The sequence below is a fragment of the Protopterus annectens genome, chromosome 6.part1 (genome assembly GCF_019279795.1).
Source record: "Protopterus annectens isolate FY-2018-M chromosome 6.part1, PAN1.0, whole genome shotgun sequence".
NCBI lineage: Eukaryota > Metazoa > Chordata > Ceratodontiformes > Protopteridae > Protopterus > Protopterus annectens.
In genome coordinates this window covers 133,253,673-133,276,264 of record NC_056738.1, presented here as the reverse complement: position 1 = coordinate 133,276,264, position 22,592 = coordinate 133,253,673, and the positions used below count along the sequence as shown (strand labels likewise).

General features: G+C 39.4%; 1 protein-coding gene across 3 annotated transcripts in view; it reads left to right on the top strand.

Moving 5' to 3' along the window:
• GPR155 (G protein-coupled receptor 155) overlaps positions 1-22,592 on the top strand; it is a 782,878-nt gene that overhangs the window by 595,340 nt on the left and 164,946 nt on the right. For all 3 annotated transcript variants that reach the window (XM_044075558.1, XM_044075557.1, XM_044075559.1), the window contains exon 12: positions 13,468-13,598. In XM_044075558.1, coding sequence (XP_043931493.1) covers positions 13,468-13,598 — 131 coding nt within the window. The remainder of the gene's footprint in view (positions 1-13,467; positions 13,599-22,592) is intronic.

Sequence of the window (22,592 nt, the reverse complement as noted above, 5' to 3'; positions counted from 1 at the left end):
TTGTGTATGCATCTTTCCATGATTTTAGCTAGTGGTGAAAGAATGGCTGTAGGTCTAAAGTTAGATAATTCTGTGGAACTATAACGTGATATTTTCCATATTGCTGGGATGGATCCTTCTGAGATGGATCTGTTGATCAGAATAGAAATAGGAAGTGCTATGGCATCAGCTGCTTTTTGAAGATATTCAGCTGGGAGTTGGTCAGCAGCTAGTGTAGTAGGTTTTAGCTTTTTGAGTAAGGTCCAGATCAGGTTGGTAGGTACGGTTTGAAAGGTAAAGGTGGGTTGGGTGCTGGGTGGATCAGGGCTAGATGTGCCAGAGCTGGTGTTTGTGTCCGATGGAGTGACATGGGTAGCTAGAGACTGGATAGTTTCAGTAAAGAAGCTGTTTGCAATTTCAACAGGGGATTTATCAAGGGCAGCTGATGGGGTAGGAGTGGCGGAACGGCCTGGGTGGAGAAGATTGTTAATACCAGCCCAAAACTTTTGAGGTTTTAGTTGATATTTTTGTTGTAGGAGGGTGTAGTGATTTTTTTTTGTCTAGAATGACAGATTTTTTGGTCTGTTTCCTTAGCTGCTGGTATCTTACTTGGTCCATAGGGGCTTTGGTAATATGCCACCTGGCCCAGGCATTGTTTCTTAGTTTAATTTTGTTTTTTGTTTCTTTAGATAGCCACGTTGCAACCGTGGCTTTTACACGGATGGTATGGGTAGGAGCATGGTGGTTAAGGATAGCCAGAAATTTGGTATTGAAGTACAACTACTTCTTGTAATGGGAGTTGTTTCAAGACATTCCGATTACATGCTTTGAGTTCTTTTCGGAAGTTGTCAAGGTTAAAGTTCCTGATGTTTCTTATAGTTTTGTAGGTGGGCTGATTGGGAATGTCGGCTTTCAGTCTAATAATATAGGTAAGGCAGTGATCACTTAGATCATAGGGTAATATACCTGACTTGTACTTTTGGGGGTGGCTGTTAATAAGTAGCCAATCAAGGATACTATCTTTGACTCTATTTTTGCTAAATCTGGTGGGGGTGGCAATGATCTGAGTAAACCCATAGAGGTTTAAATGGGTGGAGGGAGTTTCAGAGGAACTGGTGTTCCAATCAATGTTAAAGTCCCCCAAGACAATGGTTTCTTGGGGATAGTTAGAAGCTAGCCAATGTAAGATATTTTCTAGAGTATATCATTCTTGCTGGGTGGAATATAAATGCAGACACAATGTATCTGCATTTATTTTTGTTTATTATTAGTTTGGTGATGAGAATTTCTGCATTGCCAAACTGGGGTGGCTGTTGGGTGTCAATTGTTATTGTTAGGGTAGACTTGTATAGTACAAGCTACCCCGCCACCTTTCCTGGAGATCCAGTCCAGTCTAAGGATGTTGTACTGTGGGGGGATTATTTCGTTATCTTTGGTTATTGGTTTTAGCCAGGTTTCTGTGAAGCAGAGGATATCAGGGGAGTGAACAGCTAAGAGTCCATGTAGGCTATGGATCTTTTTGTTTAGGCTTCTGTTGTTGAGATGACAGACCAGAAATGAGTTTGGAAGTCTATCAATCTGGGTAGTACACATTGGGGTGTTAGATGGTGTGCTTGGGTCTACTGTTGTGGATGGACCAGGGTTGGGGGGGGTGTCTCCATCCTTCATAAGATTAATTTTTAAGTTGCTTATGAATCTTAAAAATTTTTTATGATTTTTTCATAGCTTTTGTTTTTTAAGCTAATGTAGCAGTATTTAATTGAGTGATGGTAATTGGGGGGGCGAGGAATTAGGAGTGGGGGTGGTTATGTGGTGGATAAACTTATTAAATGCTGGGTTGGTGTCTGAGAGTTTGGGTATTGGATTTCAAGATGCTGTACATATTCATAGGAGCTTAGGTGATAAGGAATGAATAGCAGGGGTACTAAAGGTAGCAGAATTAGTGTTTTAGCCGTAATCATAGTAAATTACTAGGGTAGGGTCTGTGTTGAGTGTATGTGGTGGATAAAAGATTAGAGAGAATAGAATAGCTATGGGTGGGTTAATATGGATAGTGGGATGGATAGAGGGTGTATTATTGTGCTAGGAGTTTGCTGGGTTCTAGGAGCACGTGTAGTTGGTTAGCTAATTAAGGGGGCATGCCAGTGGTACTATAAACGTAGTACTACTGGGGCGGGTGGGATATGGGGGCAGGGTGGGGTGCGCGGACCGGGGCTAAACAAATAAAGCAGATGCCTATAGGCAGCATGTGCAGGTATGAGTTACAAGCACACTTTTTTGTTTCTTTTTATATGCCCAATACTCACGTCCTAGGCCCTACTGTTAAAAACTACATAGTTCCCTGCCGGCTTCACAATTTCCAATGCAGAGAGCCCGTTTTCCAATTCCCTTTTGTAGTACACTTGTTTCACTTAGTTTATTGAGAAATGCACTGTTTGGAGGTGCAGAGCACACTACGCTACTACAGTACTGGAAGTAATCTCCCGTACTAAAGCTTCAACTTGAACTGCTTTTGCTGAACAGCTACAAGGTTGTTTCTGGCCATTTATTTTCTCCTTTTATGGTTAATTTTCCCTTACCTTTTCCAGGTTTATTCTTTGCTGGCATCCAGGCAGTGTTATTACCAAATTTTACTAGTTTGATAACTTTTGCTGATATATATATATATATATATATATATATATATATTTTTTTTTTTTATTACATTATCTCAAGTTTTCACACTGGAACTAATCAGCACATTAATACACCTGCAGCTTTGTAGAAGTCCTCAACTTCCTCCATTATCATTTTGAATGAAATTTTACCTATGTGCATGCTGCATTACTTTATGGCAGGTAGTTCACTGTAGATTTTCCATGACACCTGTCCATGGAGTGACAATCAGTCTAGTCTGTTTTTTTCTCTTTTCTTTTTGCATATAATTCAGGAACAAAGTGTCCCCATCTTTTCAGATTTTAGGTAGTAATTCAGATGTAAAAATATTCTACATGCTGTTTTTGACAGTGGGGCTGCAGCAGTAGATTTAGTGACTTAACAACAACATGTACTTGTGGCTCTTGTACCTTGTTATTGCAAGGCTCTTACTTAAATAGCTCATTTTAACATAGTTTCTATAGGCTAATATGTCACTACCTGGCTATATATAATAAGATTATTTTTTTGTCATTTTTGGAGCATAGAAAATGTGATGCATTTATTATGTGTGAATACGTGTCTCACATTATTAGCATTGAGGTTAATATGAGCAAAACTACACTGCTTACATTTGATCATAGTAATAATGAAAGTATTTGACAAAAAAGTTAGATCACAATCTGTTACTTGCTTTTTGTTACAAAGTACTAATTAATAGCTATCAGCTTAATAAAATAAGAACTTACATGATTTTAGAGCTGTCGTCGGTAAGTAGTAGAACCTGGACAGACGCAAGGTGCAAGGTTTGATTTTCATATGGGGTAACTGGCCGGACTTAAAATGGCCCACATGGGCAGTTAGCCTAGTACTAATCTATGAACCTGTGAATATGCTGATAAATGCATCAAAAGCTAATGTAAGAGATTTAGGGACATACATTTTAAGGTGAATATTAAATATAGCACACAGTGATTGAAACTGTAGATTCATTTAAAGACCTGGATATATGGGTAGATCCAGCTTTTAGTTTATCTAATCATATCAACCAATCTGTTAATGATAGATATAGAACTATAGGTTATATAAAGAATTTATAAAGTCTAGACAATCAGAAATGATGAAGTCATTGTTAATTACATTAGACCCAAACCTGAGTATGGAATAACAATATGGAAGGACCTTATAAGAAAACAAGCATGAATAAACTAGAATGAGTACAATGGAAATATACCAACGGCATTAATGGATGTGAAAATTAAAGTTATTATGAAAGACTAAAATGTCTGAACTTGTACAGTGTCTCTTAAAGATATTTAAGAGATCTTATTCAGTTATATAGGTCATTTAGAGACAACTTTCTATGAGAATGTTTGGGGCATAGCTCCCAATCGTCCCAAATTAACTAGGAGCACCCGTTTTTAAGCTTAAATAAGCTTACTTTCCCAAATGCCTTGTTTGGGTGCAAGTATACCCGAGATCTACAGTAAAGCACACTCTGTTCTGGCTGTAGACTTCTCAGCCAATCAGAGCATTGCTTTACTGCACCTGTTTTGCATGCAGCCAGCCAGCATGCGCCTCGAATGTTTCTGTTTATGCGGAAGCAGAAGTTGGGAAGTTATGCGGCTGCAGCGGACCTGGTGGATGGAGGACTCAATTAGGTCTGCTCAGTCTGCATATCAGCAGCATCGATGGATGGTGGAAGGCTACCAGTCTCTGGGGATTGAGTGAGCGTGGCATGCTACTTGATAGAAGGAAGGAATATCATGCGGCCATTTTACTTTGTGCAGCCTAGAGAAGAGCTAGCTAATTCATCTTTGATCGAGAGTCGAGACTTCGAGAGGGACACTGAGAGCAGAGGGGGAATTTTAGAGCTCCAGCTTGCCTTGCCATGGTGCCGGTGGTTCGTCGTTGCTGTTCCTCATGCCTGTGGGGTTTGGAATTGTTCCCGGGAGGTCTGTGGTCTGTAGTTTCCAGTCTTTCTTCTGTAAGTATTTTCCAATCTATTTATGTAGTATTGCAGTATAACTCATCACTGTTCTTCTTCATACAACGATATCTTCAACTAACTTTTTGGAAAAAATGTCACTTCAGCAGTTATAAGTGCTTCATTGCACTTTACAGACCTTAGCAAAAACAAGCCTCAGGAAAGGATGCAGTTTTGTAGGTGTTTAGCGACAGTGAAACTACATAAAGTGTGGTCTCTAGCATATGCTGTGCTCTGCAGACTGAGGCAAATTCCTTTCTAAAATAATGTAAGATATAAATAGAAAAATGCTAGTGGGAGCTTCATGACCCAAGTGGCAGGAAAACTTGGAAATGAATAAACTGAAACACACCCTTTAATAGCCAGATGACAATGGTCCTAAAAGTCTACCATGAAGTTAACTATTGCACTGTAGAAACAAGTTCAATCTCACGGTATAATGGACACACAGGACATGAATAATACCTTTATGTATACTTGTCTTCCACTTTGACAACTATTAACTATACTGACTGGACCATATATCAGACAATATTGTTTGCTGATATCAAAATTACCATAAGGAACAGAAATTATACCTGACCAAGTCATTGCTGGTCCTTGACTACTTTATCCACCAAGTTCCCTAACATTTCCCTCTAACCGAATAAAATAACTGAATTAAACTTTGACAGTCTTCTGCTGGGTTCCATTTAAGCAGACTACAAATGTTAAAGTACATTCTCTCAAATAAATTATAAGGGGATGATATTTGTTAGATAGCATTTCATTATGCCAAAGCCGCTGTACTTATCTCCTGTGATAAAATGGCTAGTGACTGGAAGACTTTAGATTTAGTATTGATGAAGAGAGATTTGTTTCATAATCTACGTGGTTCATCTATTATCGACTAACTGGACTAAAGTTGCCTGCCTTTAGATTTGGGATCCTAGTTTGTCAGCTTATTATTTAATACTCTATTGTAAGATGTAAAATATTTTACTTAAAAGTGTTATGCTGCCTCTCTTAAGTAAGAGGATCACTGCACCATATCATCACTGTTATCAGCTAGATTAATTTTATTTTATCCATTTGCAAGTTTAATCTATTATATTAAGCTTTTTTGTATTATGTTGTAATTTAAGAATTTCACTCTGATTTTATGTATTCAGTCTGGGGACAACCACATTTTATAATACTAAAACACACTGTTTTGCATTAGTGATTGGATGAGAACCAAGTGTTTATAAACAGTTGTGGCCAATAGAATGTAGACTAATTAGGGTTCTAATGTGTCTTATTTTTAATCACAGGCTGCTCACTAAAAGAATTGCTGTTTCTGACTTCTGGTAGTGATATCACAGAGCTGTTTGTTTCCCTCCTCCTCTGCATTTTAGTGTTTTGAGCTTTATTCTGGATTTAGTCTTTTGACATCTATGTTTTATTTTTCTTTACTTTTCAAATGTTTTGTTTTATTTTTGTTTATTTTTAACTATGCATAGTCGCATTTTCTGTGGTGGTTCTGGTAGTCAGAAAATATGAATAACTTACTGTAAGGATAACAGTACATTGTATGATAATGCTTTACAGTGATGAATCGTGCCCTTTCTCAATGACATTTTTTCAGGTGACTTGCTTACCTTGTTGCTGAAAAAATATTGCATGTTATCTAGCAGTTTTAGTGAACAATGGATTACTAATTTACTAGTGTCATGATGGACTTGTTGAAAAACTCTTGATCAACCTCTGGTTACTGTCTCTATATTTTAAACTCTGCTGACAGTGGGGCTCTGCCATCAACTGGATAAAGCAAACAAAATAAGCTTTGGGACTATTCGTCATGTACTATTAACAAGATATACTCCCGTGACTTCTCTAGCAAGGTTATTTATTGCTTCTAAGAGTTATTTCATATTGAAAACATCTGGTCAAATCCAAAAATAATGGGGGGGTGACAAATTTTAAGTATTGCTCTTGTGAAATTATGAGGTTGTTAGAATATGAAACTGAAATGGTTGTCATTATTTAGTGAATTCAGTCCTCACTGATTAGCCACAAAAGTCATGCAAACTACAACTTTTAAGAGGAACAGACCAAAGATATGGGGTAAACATTTGGAAATTTTACGAACTTCTGGACAGTTGAAGTATGGACACAGTTGCTGGCGGAACTGGCACAGTAGTATAGGTTCTGAGTTGATTCACAGGAGGGTCCTGATTTCTGGCAATAAGAACTAGGTTGATGCTCTGCAGAATCGTATCCATGATTTCAGTTTTATAACATGCTCCTTGTCTGCACTTCCTGTGTACATTTTGAATCATTTGCAATAATGAGCTTTCTTTTTGGCCTCTTATGAGTCATTTGCAATAAGCATTTTCTTACACATGTTATGAATCATTTGCAATAATGAGCTTTCGCTTGGAAATGTTATGAAACATTTGCAGTAATGACCTTTCTCTTGGGTCTCTTATGAGTCATTTGCAGTAAGCATTTTCTTAGACATGTTATGAATCATTGCAACAATTACCTTGGGTGCATTTTGAATTATATGCAGTAATGTCTTTTTCCTTGGATCCATAGTCATTTGCAGTAATGACATTTTCCTGGATACGTTATGAATTATTTGCAATACTTTTTTCTTGAATGCATTTTATTACCTTGGGTGCATTTTGAATTATGTGCAGTAATGTCTTTTTCCTTGGATCCATAGTCATTTGCAGTAATGACATTTTCCTGGATACATTATGAATTATTTGCAATATTTTTTTTCTTGGATGCATTGAGTTATTTTGAATATTTTTTCCTGGATGGATTATTGATTTCCATGAGTATGTGCGGTGGTGTGTATTACTCAGTCTTACTGAGTTGCACACACATTTAGAGGTTCCTAGATTGGATTCTCATCTTTTATCTGAATCATTAATTTTCTTCAGAAGCAAAGGCATGGCTGAATCACAGAACAGCATGGTACAAGCCACAATGGAAGGTGGTGCAACGCAAAGTTTCTTGCACTGTTATAGTGCAACAACTCAAAAGGGTAAGAATTTTTTTGACTACTGTTCGCCATCATACCAGCTTTGTTTACTGTAAGTAAAAGTCTAGCATCACTGCACACCTGTGAATTACCTTGAAGCCTTCTAATTACACCCTTCCCTTTTTTTCTTCTCTGAAGATGCGGCCTCCGAAAAGAAGAAGCGAATGACCACATTCCAAAGTAGCCGGAAGGTTACCTTTGACTGGGTAATGGAAAGCAGGCGTGGTCCAGGCTATGCATTTTGCAAGACTTGTGCTACTAATATTAATGTCGGACAAGGAGGGAGGAATGATTTGCAGCTGCATATGGACACTGAGAAGCACAAGATGAGAACCAAGCATTTGACTGGGAGGAAGGTGACAGAAATGTTTGCCACTCAGCAAACCAGTGCTAAGGTTCTGGAGGTTGAAGTAGCCTTTATGGGCCTACTTGCCGAACACAACTTGCCATTTACGACTGGGGATAATTTCCTGAAGTACATGAAGAGGTACTGCATGGATCCGGAGGTGGTACAAAAAATGACCTGTGGACCAACAAAGGCTGCTTGCATTTTGAGAGATGTAATGGGGCCTAAGTATCAGCAGAATTTGCACAAGCTTGTCAGAAAGTGCCATACTGTTTGTACCTCGACCAAAGTACAGATATGGGGGATGACAAGTTGCTTGTGATTTTACTTGTTTTTTTTGACCATGCCACTGGTAAAAATGTTGTAAGATTCCTTGATATGCCTGCTTGTATCAGTGGAACTGGCCAAGCCATTTATGACTGTGTAATGGAGACTCTGAGCAAGTTTAACTTTCCTGTGACCAACATGGTGGCTTATTCATCAGACAATGCTGCATCCATGATTGGCAAGCGGAACTCGGTGCTATCCAGATTAAAAGAGGTTAATCCACATATTTTCAATATGGGGTATTTGTGCCACATTGCAGATTTATGTATCAAATATGGTGTAAAGGCAATGGCTCTACCTGTAGAGGAATTGATATCTGACATTTATTGTCACTTTTCCAGCAGTGCACAGCGTCAGCAGAAGGCATTTGCACTGTTTGTGGATATTGAACCTCTCAAAATGATCAGGTATGCCCCTACTCGATGGCTGAGTTTGGCAAAAGTCATAAAAAGAATGCTTGCCTTGTGGCCCGCCCTGAGATCATACTTCTTGTCATATGAACCATAGTCTGTTAAAGTGGATCTAATAGCTAACAGACTGCAGAGCCATGACATCAAACTGGCATTCTTCTTCCTGCAGTATGCCATTGAACCACTGCATAACTTCAGTATGCTAATGCAAAGCAGGGAAAGCAAATTACTCGCATTGCATAATGAGATCCACAAAGTACTGCAGGCATATGCCAGTAGGGTACTGAAACCACCAATTGCAAGGCAGTTTTTGGGCAGTACAAGTAGTATTGATGCAATTCTTGAAGTGCAGGACAACATCTTAGAAGACGGCAAAATTCGTATTGGTCCTGAGGCCGAAACATATTTGGATGAAAATTCGGATGATATCAGGGGTACTACAGTGGAGCAGAAACTATTCAAGAGAGCCAAACAATTTTACTCTGCAGTGCTATTAAAAATGAAAAAGCATTTCCCTGGAAAATATCTCCTGCTGCAGAACATGGCCAGTTTATTGGATCCAGCTATGAAACTGCAGCTTTCTTCAACTGTGATAGCAGATATTGGCATTCATCCTGTTTTTTGTAGTTCACGATGCAAACTGATAGATGAGTTTTCAGTATATCAGATGACTGACTGGTCATATGGATGTGACACATTTAATTTTTTAAAGTACCAGTCGATGGTGCTTGGGAGCCTTCCAGTACAAGACCTCCCAACTTTTCAAAAGTTAATGAGAAGTGTTCTCTGTTTGCCACATTCAAACAGTGAAGCAGAACGGGCATTCAGCATGGTTCGCAAAGTAAAAACTGAGCTCAGACAGTCACTTGGCCCAAAAACATTAAACTCTTTATTAGCAATAAAGATGAACGAGGACAGTGACTGCTACTGTGTCAAACATCCTAAGGACATGCTGGAAGTAGCAAGACAAGCAACAGCTGCTTACAACAAAGAACATTCCTTCATGGCATCAGCTGCAGAAACTACTACTGCCTGCCAAGATGCTGAAGTTGGATCAGTAGTCTGAGTGTACTTGCCTTATTCCATGTATTGCTTCTGTTCCATATAAGCACCATTTTGTAAGGGTATTTGTGGGGGGGGGGAGCTGAACATGTCTGACTAATTTTTATACAGTTTTCATGAAAAATATGAATAATCCTCTATTTTGATGTGTCAGTGTATATAATTCTCTAATAAAAAATGCTTAAAATGATGCCCTGTCTTTGTGTAATTGAATGAATGGCGGGCATGTCCATTAATGCGCTTATTTAAATATGCATATCCTATGTTAATGAGGTGTCCCTGAATGTCCCTGAGTCTCTGATCTGGAGGTTGAGAGGTATGATTTGGGGTTATCAAAAATTAGTAGAGAATCATCAGGCAACCTATGCAGAAGATTCTATATAAATGAGAAGTGCATTAATTGGCTGTCTGAGAGAGCAGCTGATGCATGGAACAGACTACCAAACTACATTAAAGCAAGCACTAGTTTAGATATTTTTAAGAACAGCTTGGACAGTTATTATGGGAACATGTATTTTGGTATATTGGCAGCTAGAAGGGCATTAATGCCTGTGCTTGAACTATTTGTGTGTGTGTGTGTGTGTGTGTGTGTGTGTGTGTGTGTGTGTGCATGTATGTATGTATATATATATATATATATATATATATATATATATATATATATATATATATATATGTATATGTATGTATAGATATATATATCATATTTTATATATATATATATATATATATATATATATATATATATATATATATATGGATGTATGTATTTTATATATATATATATATATATATATATATATATATATATATATATATATAGATATAGATGTATGTATTTTATATATATATATTGTATCTCATTCACTACATTCAAAAAATAAATTAGAGTTGTGTTTGGCCAACAGAAACTGTAGGCAATAAGAACACTACTTGACCAGGCACAATACAGATTCCTGTATAATAAATTTCCAGAGTGGTGAAATTAAATAAGATGAAATACATGTTTCCTTACATACAGTTATGCAGTGTAGATACTTTATACAAAAAGGTATTAACTGTGGCAAACTTCAGTGTATTGGTTATCAGTAAGTGTTCATCTTTATGAAAGCATTCATGAGATATTGCTAAAAGCTTAACATCCAACTTTTTGAAGACTAGTGGACTCATGCTACAATATATACTTTCACCTGCATTTCAAATGCTTTGCACTTTTTATGACATGACAGACATTTAGACAAGATGCATTGTCTTTGTGTTGCACTTTGGAAGCTTATTGGATTCTTGTGTTTCTCTGACATTCAGAAAATATTCCCAGCTCAGCTTTACTTGGTCTGCTCCTTTTATTTGTTCTCAAGATAAATCCATCCACATCACCTTTTTCCCATTTCGGCACTCAGGATAAATATTTTATTTATATTGTTCACTGGGTTGACCAAAGCCTGTTTGCAGGGGATGCCTCTGGATAAAAGTGCCAGCAAAAGCATAATTACATCTGAATTGCTTCTATTTTTTTGTATGCATGGTAATTGATTCTTTTCCTTTGTTCATGTCTATATGTGGTTTTGGAAACAGTTTGTGTTTGTCAAATGCATGTTTGCTAGCTTCCAAAAACTAAGTGACTTCTGTTTTTAGATTATGTATGAAGTGGAGTATGAAATATTTTTTCATCCTTATTTTTTCCAACAACTCACTGGTGAGCTTGTATCTTCAAACCTCCCTTCAGTGTCTCACTCTGTCTTCTGTCCCTGAAGCCATGTATATCGTATCTTCTCTGTTGTTGAACCCTGGCATTATTTCTGCAGTGCTTCAGACATATACATGTTTGTACGTTTCTGTGCATGAGAAGTATTTCACCATTGTGCAGGTTGCTGCACCACTGGTTTCTGCCAGTGGTAGTCCTGCATTAGTAGTTCTTATGTGTTTACTAGGCTAATGACCACAAGGGCCTTTTTAAGTCTAGCCATGCATCCTAAATCTCTGACAAGTTCTGGTACCCTTGATAAGAGTAAGCAGAGGCTTGGGAGATGAAACATTTACAAGCAAGGTGCCTGGGAGATGAACCATTTACATGCTGCCCGTATCCATTAGAGAAGTAGGTGTCAAGCCAGCAATGAATTTCCTGCTCCCCATCCAATTGTCCAAGTTACACTAGAATTGGGCTAGAGAGGCACTCTACTTCACATGGATGGGGAGCATGTTCCAGAGACAGGGCAGTCTCTGGGATACATACCTGTCTCTCCAGCAGATGCTGTTTATATCACAGGCAAGGCTTAAGTCTTTTGAATGGGGCTATTTGTTTTGCAGATATGCAGTAGGTCCATCAGAGTGGAGTCTGACAATGCTCTTGTATGCCGGGCATAGATCTCCCCTCAACGGCCTGTAGGAGACAAAATCCAGGGATAGGGCCTTGAGGTGGTCTGCATAGGATATTTTACTTGTGCCCTGTACTCTTTTTGTGAGGAATCTCTGTGGAGGTTCCAGTTGTTGGATATGCCTGGTTAGGTACATACCAGAGGGGGCATTGTACTCAATGATAAGTGTGAGGAATGCCAAATACAGTGGAACAATGACTTCCTTGGACCTAGATGCCATACTTTTGTTTATAAGTTGTGCAGTATAGGATGATTTCCTCGCTACTGTAGACACATGATTTTCAAAGGCTAGATTACTGTCTATGTGTGTCCCTAAGTCTCTGACTATTAGGTCAGCTCTAAGGGGTATGTTGTCAATATGATAGCTAACAGGGGTGGATAACTTCCCGAAGGCTAGTGTTATGCATTTGTTGGCATTTAGTTTTAGTCTATGGCTCTAACATCAGTTGTTTGTATGTGTCAGCCCTTCCTGGATAATATTTGTGTCTGTGTGGAATTCGATGACTGCTCGTAATTTGCTATCATCTGCAAGTTTAGTCAGTCAAAGACCATTAACATTGGCCTACATCTTCCCCACAGGATAAGAAATCTAATCATCAGCTGCTTGGTTCTTGATTTACCCCTCAGCCTTTCATGGACAGAGTCTGCATTTTTGAGTACTAATTACTGACAATAATTTAAAAAGCAATTCTCTTTTGTTTGAGCTGTAGACAAGTAAGTGGTAACAGAAGTAAGGTGGTAACAAAGAAGAAATCACGTACCTTAGAGTATATGGAAGGGAGTAAGAGGGCATATGCGGTTAGATGTTATGGAGGAGCATTTGAGCCTTTTCACTGAACATAAGGGCAACTTCCTGCATAAGTTTGAATTGACCTGTAGTGATGGCTTGAGACCAGCCCTTTACAAAGGCTGTGCATCTGGAGAAAGGTGTGTGCCATTTTTTTAAGAGATCAGAATTGTATTTTAGCTCTTAGATCACGCCCACTCAAGAACATTTCACTCACACTTCGCCAAAGGAAAGCCATAAGGCAACAGCAGACTTTGTAACAGACTGTTACTCTGTTGCTGAAGATTTCAAACTGAGATGTTATACTTCCCTGTAGGAAAGTATGGTCCACCCACTGTGGTGATGTCTTATACAAAATGAGTCTGTACTGTATGGAAGTATGTGGATAGTTCTGTTTTATAGGCCTAGGTCAGGTCAGCAGAGTTGAGAGATCATAAAAACAGTGCTAATTAGAACTGTACTACATCTGGTTTGAATGAATCTATGGTTGTTCACTGAATGTCCTTTTCAAACTTTATTAATGTTTTCTTAAATCTCATTTTAACAGATAAGTGTGTAAATCGGTGTCAGACCCAGAGCTGTGCATTAGTTCAAGAGGAACAGCAGCTTCAGAACACAGATCAGCAGACAGGAAGACACATATTGTTGTGCCTGCTACTACTAGTGGGCCTTTTTGCTGTAAGTTTGAATATAACCTGATTACAGTGTTTGTCATAAGTATTTTATCTAAGGACGTACGTATGAGAAACTTCTTTTCCCACTCCTTACTAATCTCCTTTGGCCACCAGCAATCTTATTTAAGTGCCATCTCCTTACATGGGCTTGGAATCTTTGATGTAAACCTTCATCTTGCAGGCAGCCAACTAAAGTGGGAAGGGTCACCAGTTATTGCCCTAATCATATTGCATTCAGTGGTATTTTTGCGTAATCATAACTGATTGTTGATGTTAGCATGCCTGCATCATGTCCTTTGAGTGCAGAGGACATTGTGTGCTCATGCACCTTGTTATTTTTAAACCCTGCTTATTATCTTCCTGATGTCTACCTGGGAGTGACCCAGCAATAGCTAACTCTCTCCTGTGCACTGAGGTAGGTAAGATGACCTCAATGCAGTCAGATCTATTCCTTGGCCAGCCGGCTGATACACATTACACCAGCTGAACCCAGGCCATTGGCACCATAGATAGAAGCCCTGTTTCTGAGGCATCAGGCCTACTATGTGCATAAGTCTAGAAGAATAACGAATGGGCTTCTAGTGCAGTTGTGTACACTGTCATGATTGCATTGGAGTCATTCATCTATCCATTAACTATTTTAAAATACTAGAGCATTGATGCTGTATATTAAAGTACATAGTTTTAAGTATGTATGTGTTGGGTCCACTTCTAAATTAAAGATTGTATTTATTTGTATAGGCTATATGGAATGGAAGGCATACAGATGAATGCTGTTCTTCATAAACAGAAGTGCCAGATCCTTTAAACATTCCTTCACAGTAGTGCTCAAACGTTTCATATCAAAAGTAATTTAAAATTACCTTGCAGTGCTATTTGTCAAGGGCAGTATTAATCAGAGGCAGTGCATAGATAAAAGTGAAGTTAAAACAAGCGGAGAGGAAATGAGTGTATGTTAAGCATGTGTTTGCATGGTTTTATTTTTGAAATGGGACCTCTGTTATTCTTTGTTCTTTATTTCTGATACCACTGGGCTGTATTTGTAGTATCTGCTGTTAATGTAGCAGCTGACATTCCTCCCTGTTGTTGCCACTTTTTGTTACATCATGTATAGTAACACAAGAAGTGAATAACTGGACAAGTACTGTGTACCACACATTCTCATTTGTACATAGATGTGGGATGACTAAGTATGATTGTAACTTCTACAATTAAATTGTAGCTTGATGTGTAAAAACTTTTTATGTTTAGTTTTCTAATTGTCCAGAAGGACCGGGGTACTCGAACTGCATTTCTTGCCATGCACTTCAGCTAGAATTCCTAGGTTTACTGTACTACTAAATCCAGGTAGTACAGGGTTGCTACTCATTTTGCATTCTTCATTTTTCTGTTCCTCCATCCTGTCATTCCACTTCTGACTCTGAGGAACATTACCCCGACTATACAAACTATCTGCCTTTTCTGTGCTTTTTTAACCAAAGAATTCAACTGCATGTGTTCGTGCAGGTACCAGACCAAAGAAAATCAAAAGTGAGCTCAGTTAGTGTTGATCCCAAGCAGACTTCCCTCTATCGCAGCCTCCATTCTATTAGTTGTAACTAACGTAGGTATTCAAATAAAAACTGTAGCCAGTGAAACAAATTTTATATAATGTAATCCAGTGAAAGTCATACCACAGAGAAGTTTCTTACAATAAAAATCGTATCACATTGAGGTCAAGCTCTTTCGTCCTGTTAGTTTCAGGACTTCATCATAAGCTCAAGTCAAGTCAAAATAACATTTAAATATGAAATAAGAGCAGTCATGTGTTTCATGACATCCAGTCATATTCCTTAACATAGGTTCATAGGTTCATAGGTTCATACTAGGCTATCTGCCCGAGGGCATTTATAAGCCTAGCCCATTGTTTTGTGGCTTACGCCACCCCTTTAGTATGGGGAACTATACCCATTATTTTGCTGTGCCTCTGTCGAGCAGTGACACTGAGGTAATTCCTGGGGTATATCTGCGATCTCCCATCCATTGGTCAAGATTTCTCTTGAACAAGGCCAGCGAGGTGCTCTGCCTCACATGTACCGAGATTTTGTTCCACAGCATAGGAGTCTTTGGGTGATGAATCTATCCCTCCAGCACGTCCTATTAATAGCCGTGTCGAGGTTTAAGTCTCCGCCCTTGTGGCTCTGATGGATCTAGATTTTTGAGGTGAAGCATATTCATCAAATCTGGGTTTGACATGGCCTTGTATGTTAGGCAAAGGTCACCTCTGAGCAGCGTAAGCGACTGAATAGAGCTGGAGTTCTTTCAGTCGGGCAGCATAGGACAGATTTTGAGACCCTTTATCCTTTTGGTGAGGAACTTTTGTGGCCTCTCCAGCTGCTGCAAGTGTCGGGTCAGATACATTCCGAATGGGGCATTGTACTCAATCATTGGTCTGATGAGTGATGAGTAAAGGGAGACTATGACCTCCCTTGATCTAGATGAGAATCCCTTCATGATAAGGTGGGCAATGTAGAAGGACTTCCTAACTACTTTAGCTACATGGGTGTCGAATGACAGACTACTATCAACCTGGGTCCCCAGGTCCCTGATAACTTCTTCTGTGCTCAGTGGATTGCCACCTATTTGGTAGCTAGGGGTAACCTTGTTTTTCCCGAAGGGTATGACTATGCATTTTTGGCATTTAACTTTAGGCGTGGCTCTGGCACCAGTTATCCATTTCTGTGAGACCCTCCTGAAGGATATCTGTGTCAGATGTGTTTTCTACTATGGCGCCAGTTTGCAGTCATCTGCAAACTTTGTCAGCCATAACCCTCCTGTGTTTGCTTGTACTTGAAAAGTAGATGCCAAACAAGAGTGGGCCCAGGACTGAGCCCTGTGGGACACCACTTGTGACAGGCTTTGAGTCTGACATGGCGCCAGCAACTCTGACCCTGTGGGTTCTGTCACTCAGCCAGTTTGCAACCCATCTTGTGATGTATGGGTTAACATTTAAGCTGATGAGTTTTTCAATGATACCCGAGTGGGGTATTGTATCAAGGCCTTAGCCAGATCGAGGTAGGCTGTATGGACTGCCTTTCCCTCATCAATGGCTTTGGTGACTGTTTCGAAAAAGTCAACCAAGTTTAAAAGGCATGATCTGCCTTTGACAAAGCCAAACTGGGTTGGATCCAAAGTCTGCAAATTCCCTATGTCTTTATTTATGAGGTCCATTATGATCCTCTCCATGGCTTTGCAGATAAGGCTTGTCAAGCTAATGGGCCGGTAATTTCCAGGGTCTGTGGAGGCACCGCCTTTGTGAAGTGGGACCACAGTTGCAGTGCGCCACTCCCTGGGTACGTATCCAGAGGTAAGACTTTGATTAAACAGCTGTCCTAGCTGTGGGTTTAATTCCTCATCAAACTCCTAAATAAATTTGAAAGCAGTTATTTAAAAGAACTTATATTTGATAATAAAACATTCAGCAACATTTAATAACATTTGAGATATAGGGTTATACAAACCACATTCTACTATAATTTCAGTGCAACCAGTTTTAAAGCTGGAACTATAGAGATATGTTTATTTAAACCAGGGGGATTAGAGACATTTAGCTTAAGCTGCCACATTAGTTCTTTAAATTCTAAGAACATTTCGCATTGTCCTTCCCTTTCATCTTTTGGTACAACTTCAGAAATACCAAATTTAAACATTCTAAAATTTTTACAGTGTAAGGAGTATTGAAATAACACATTGTTGTTGTTTCGCCTTTGAATATTGTAGTTGGGCTCATAATTTTTTTTTAAGTTGTTTTTCCATTTTCCCAATGTAAAAACTTTTACAACTTGTGCAAGCTGCGATGTAAATTAAGCCCTTAGTGTACAATTCCCCTTAACCAATAAGATTTTATCAGCTCCAGTACTTTCTATGTACATACATTCTTTGTCAAGTATGTAGGGACATTTATTACAATTGCCACAGGCACAGTTACCCAAGTTTAAAAAGCTACTAGGACATCTCTGTCCCTTTTCTGAGTCCTTTCAAATTTCACCCTGCTTTATGCATAAAAAGGGGTTTCTCCCCAACTGTTCTAAATAATTCCAGGTCAATTTTTAAAATGTTCCAGTTAGTTTCAACTATTTCTCCAACTTGTTTGCTGATATTAGTGTATTTAATTGAGTTTCAGCAGAGATAGTCTCGTGTCTAAATACATTGTCAACACCCTCCTTTAACCCTAACAAGGGTTTTACTTTTGTTCCCCATCCTTGTGTAACCTCGTATCCTATTTTATAGCGCATACCAGGTGGGTAGCCCCTATCTAAGAACATCTCTGTAATTTTATTTAATTCATCATGGTGTAAGTCCTTATTAGAACGCTACTCTCACTATCTGACCTTAGTAGACGTTTTTCTTTTAGTGAAAGGGTTGGCAGCTATTATGGTGGAGGTACATATTTGAAAAAGTTTCTTTTCTATAGATAATTGATTCAAAGTTCTGATAATGTTTGTTCTTGGTTATCGTAATATCCATATAGTTAATCTTGTCACTGTTGAAATAGTGGGTAAATCTTAAAACTTCTGTAGCTTGATTAATATAATTTATAAATTCACAGATGTTACTTGTTTCCTGGTTCCAAATAAGTATGTCATCCAGGAATTTTAAATAAATTTCCTAGCTCTCTTTGTAAGTAAATGGAATCAGACAAAAATCTCTTTTCTCACATGTGCATTGCCAAGTTTGAGTAAAGTGGGGAGTAGGTTGCGCCCATTGCCACTCCCTTAAGCTGTCTAAAATACCCTCAAAATATATATTGTTGTGAAGTATTAATTCTATTACATCTGTTAAAAATCTAATCAATTTGTGGTCTAAAATCTGTGAGCTGTAATGCTGCTGAATAAAAAATTCCAAACCCTGCTTGTGAGGTACGCTGGTAAATAAATTTGTTACATCTACTATTAGAAAACATTTCATTTTGTCATAAGATTTGGGTTTTATTTTTGTTAAAAAGTCCCAAGAATCACTCGATGTGTGAGGTATATCTTTAAGAAATTTTTTCAAGGTTCGATCTACATAAATAGTTAATGTCTATAAAGGTCAAATCATGAGAGTAGCCAGAATGTGTTCTAATAAGGACTTGTACGAGGAAAATTAAATAAAATTATTGATGAAATGGACATCTCAAATTTTAATAATTCCTTAGTTATTAAATACACTAATATCAGCAAACAAGTTAGAGAAATAGTTGAAAACAACTGGAACATTTTAAAAATTGTACCGGATTTATTTAGAACAATCTGGGATAACCCCATTTTACATATAAAACACGGAGATATTTGAAAGGACTCTTAGAAAGGGGAGAAAGATGCCCTAGTAGCTTTTTAAATTTGGGTACCCGTGCCTATGGCAATTGTAATCAATGCCCCTACATACCCGAGAAAGAATACATTTATATAGAAGGTACTAGAACTGATAAATTTCCCCTTAACCAACAAGATTTTAACACTAGGGGTTTAATTTACATTGCAGCTTGCACAAGTTATAAAAGTGTTTACATTGGGAAAACAGAAAGACAACTTAGAAAAAGAATTAACGAACACAGCTATGACATAAAAAAACAACAACATTGTGTTATTTAAATACTCCTTACACTGTAAAAATTTTAGAATGTTTCAATTTGGTACTATTGAAAGGGTAGGACAATGGGAAACATTCTTAGAATTGAAAGAAACTTAAGATGTTCTTCATCTCACATTGCTGCAGTCCTAACACTTGGGGTAGTCCGCTGTCCCAGTCGGCCCGAATACCAAAGTATAAGGCTGACGTCGGTCAAGGCGCATTTGTCTGACATCAGGACGTCAGGGTACAAATGCACATGACCGACGTCATATCCCCAGTCTTTTTTGCCGCATGGTCCGATGCAGAAGCAGTATTGCGAGTGCAGGTTGGCGTTCTGAAATTTTCTGAAGTCGGAGTTTCAGACCGAATCAAAGTTGGCTAAGTACCCCGTTGGGGAATATTTTGTTTTTTTCTTGCCTCAGTATTTAACCGGATGTCAGAAAAAGTGAATAACTGTATTTCTTGTGGGAAACAGATACCTCATAGGGATTACCATACCTTGTGTATACCTTGCTTAGGGCCTGAGCACGACGTTGTTGGCTGTCGCTCTTGTGCTAGATTTAACAAACGCACTATTAAGAGAAGATTAGATTGTGCCAGGTTAGTTTTTGGGAAGCGTTGTAATTACAACATGCCGTCGGATGCTCCGGCCGCTTCGCCTAAAAGCGCAAGGACAAAGCAGCGAAGCCTAGGGTGGAAGAACCGTCTGTCCCGGACGCCGGTTCTTTAGAGGGCTCGGTGGAGCGGTGGTTCTACCAGAAGTTCCTTTGGATTCTCAGGGAGAGACTTTACTGTTACAAGATGTGTCCTCTCAGGAGGTAGGCCAGGCTGAAGGGGCTTCTCAGGTAGCTGTTCTCCCCTCCCTTCCTAAGGTGGTTAGGCCCTCCCCTTCTGTTTCCAAGGTTTATTCTAGAGGCAGGCCAGGGTTAACTTCAGTGGGGGTCCCCCTGGTTCTTCAGGGTCTCTGCCTAAGAAACATATGCTTAAAATGGCAGAAGATTTGATTACTATGATTAGAGGTTCTATGCCCCCCCCTGATAAGAGGCCTAGGGTGGAACCTGAGCTTGAGAGTTTTGAGCAGTGTTCGGAGGCTTCTGAGTCTTCGGCTGAAGACTTGCAGGAGTATCCTCCTTATTCTGATTCTGATGTAGATGATTCTACTCCTTCAGCTTCTCCTCCTGAGGATTTTTCTTTTTCAGAGACTCTTCATTCCTTGAGGGAGCATTTTAAATGGGAAGGTCAAGATTTCTCTGATTCCAGGAAAAGGCTTAGGGAATTTTTGTTTCTACCCCAGCATAGGCCTTTGGCTATACCTCCTGTTCTGGATGTGGTAGAGGATGTTTTTGCAGAGGCTTCCCTGAACCCTGATTCTTTGCCTCCTGCCCCAGTTAAACCGGATAGGTATTATAGGGTGCCTGAAGCTCATAAGTATCTTTTTAAGAGTCCTAGGGCAGACCCAGAAACTGTTTCTCAGGGCCCTAAAGGTGTTAAGGCTTCTGTTGTTAAAAATCCTGTTCCTTCTGATAAAGAGGCAAGGGCTTTGGATAGATGGGGAAAGAAGGTGTATACTTCTTCCACTTTAGCCATGAGGGCTTTGAATTGCCAGTTTCACATGTTGAAATACCAAAATTATCTCCTTTCACAATTAAAGTCTAAGGTAGATGCTCTGGCGGAAGGTATTGAGTGTAAAGAGTTGCAGGATTTAGTTCATGTTTCTGAACAGGTGGGTAAGCATTCCTTGCAATGTGGTTTTGATGCTGTACAGGCCTCTTCGAGGGTGGCAGCCACTGGTTCTGTTCTTCGCAGGCACGCCTGGCTGAGGGATCAGAATTTAGCTGAACATGTAAAGACAAGGATTTTAGATGCTCCTTTACAATCTGATGTGTTATTTGGTGCGCCTGTGGAAGCAGTTTTAAAGAAAATGGAGGACAAGGCTAAGGCTATGCAGACTGTTAAAGATTTTTTGCAGGTTCAGCCTCCAAAGTTTAGTAGAAATTGGCCTACTAAGGGGTGGACATATCCTTCTTATGATTCTCAGTCTAGGGGTAGATCTAGGCGTGGTAGGGCAGAGCTCAAGGTTCTTTTAGGCCTAGAACAGGGAGTTCACCTGCCCAGTCTTCTGGTGAGGGCAGGGGTCAGTCCTTTCGTAAGCAGACCCAATGACCTGCCTTTTCAGCTGCCAGAGCCTTCTCGTCTGGCAGCACCTTTGGGAGGAAGGCTGGCACTTTTCAAAGAAAATTGGAGTGTTATTACCAAAGACAGATGGGTATTGGATATCGTTCACCACGGTTACAGGTTTTATTTCCATACCTTGCCTCCTTTCAACGGCATGCCAGACATTCCTCCTATACAAAGAAAAGAGGCTCACAAGCAAATTTCTCTGTTACTCCAGATAGGGGCCATTCAGCCAGTTCCTGTGCCAGAAAGGGGCCTAGGATTTTATTCTCGCCTGTTCCTAGTACCAAAAAAAGGGGAACACGTGGAGACCAATTTTGGATTTGTCTATCCTCAACACTTATCTGGACATTCCCAAGTTCAAAATGTTGACGTTACAACAGCTTTTACCGCTGCTGGGCAAAGATCACTGGATGGTAACTTTAGATCTCAAGGAGGCTTACCTTCATGTGCCTATCAGACTCAGTTGCAGGAAGTATCTGCGTTTCCGAGCTGGAAATTCCCATTATCAGTTCTCTGCATTGCCCTTTGGCTTATCTACTGCGCCCAGAGTATTCACAAAAGTTCTGGCTCCAGTAGTAGCTTTCTTCAGGCTAAAAGGAATACAAATCTATCCTTACTTGGACGACTGTCTGATTCTGGCTCAAGAAAAGGACGAGCTTCTTCAGCATCTGGAATATGTGATAGCAGTGCTAAGATGCCTGGGGTATTCTGTGAACGAAATAAAGTCCAGTCTAGTACCCTCTCAAGACATGTGCTTTCTGGGTGTGAGACTGAATACAGCAGCCCAGATGGCCTCTTTAACCCCGGACAAACAAAAGAATCTTTCCCTTTACTTCCATCAACTATCTCTTCAGTCCGGGCTGACTGCAAGGACAGTCCTTCAAGCCTTAGGGTTCATGGCATCTTGTATTCTGGTGCTTCCCAATGCCTAACTGCATATGAGGAAGCTGCAATGGTATCTAAAAAATGTATGGACACAGCACTGCCAGGATTTGGACACTGTCATTCCAATAATACCTTGCATTCAAAAGGAATTTTTGTGGTGGGCTCAGGAATGTCACCTAAACAAGGGACTCTCTGTGACCCGGCCAGAGGCGAGTCAGATTCTAACGACAGATGCCTCAGACATAGCTTGGGAGCTCATCTGAATGGAAAGTGGATACAAGACAAGTGGCCTGCCAGACTACAGCATCTACATATCAACATGAAGGAGATGTTAGCAGTCCAG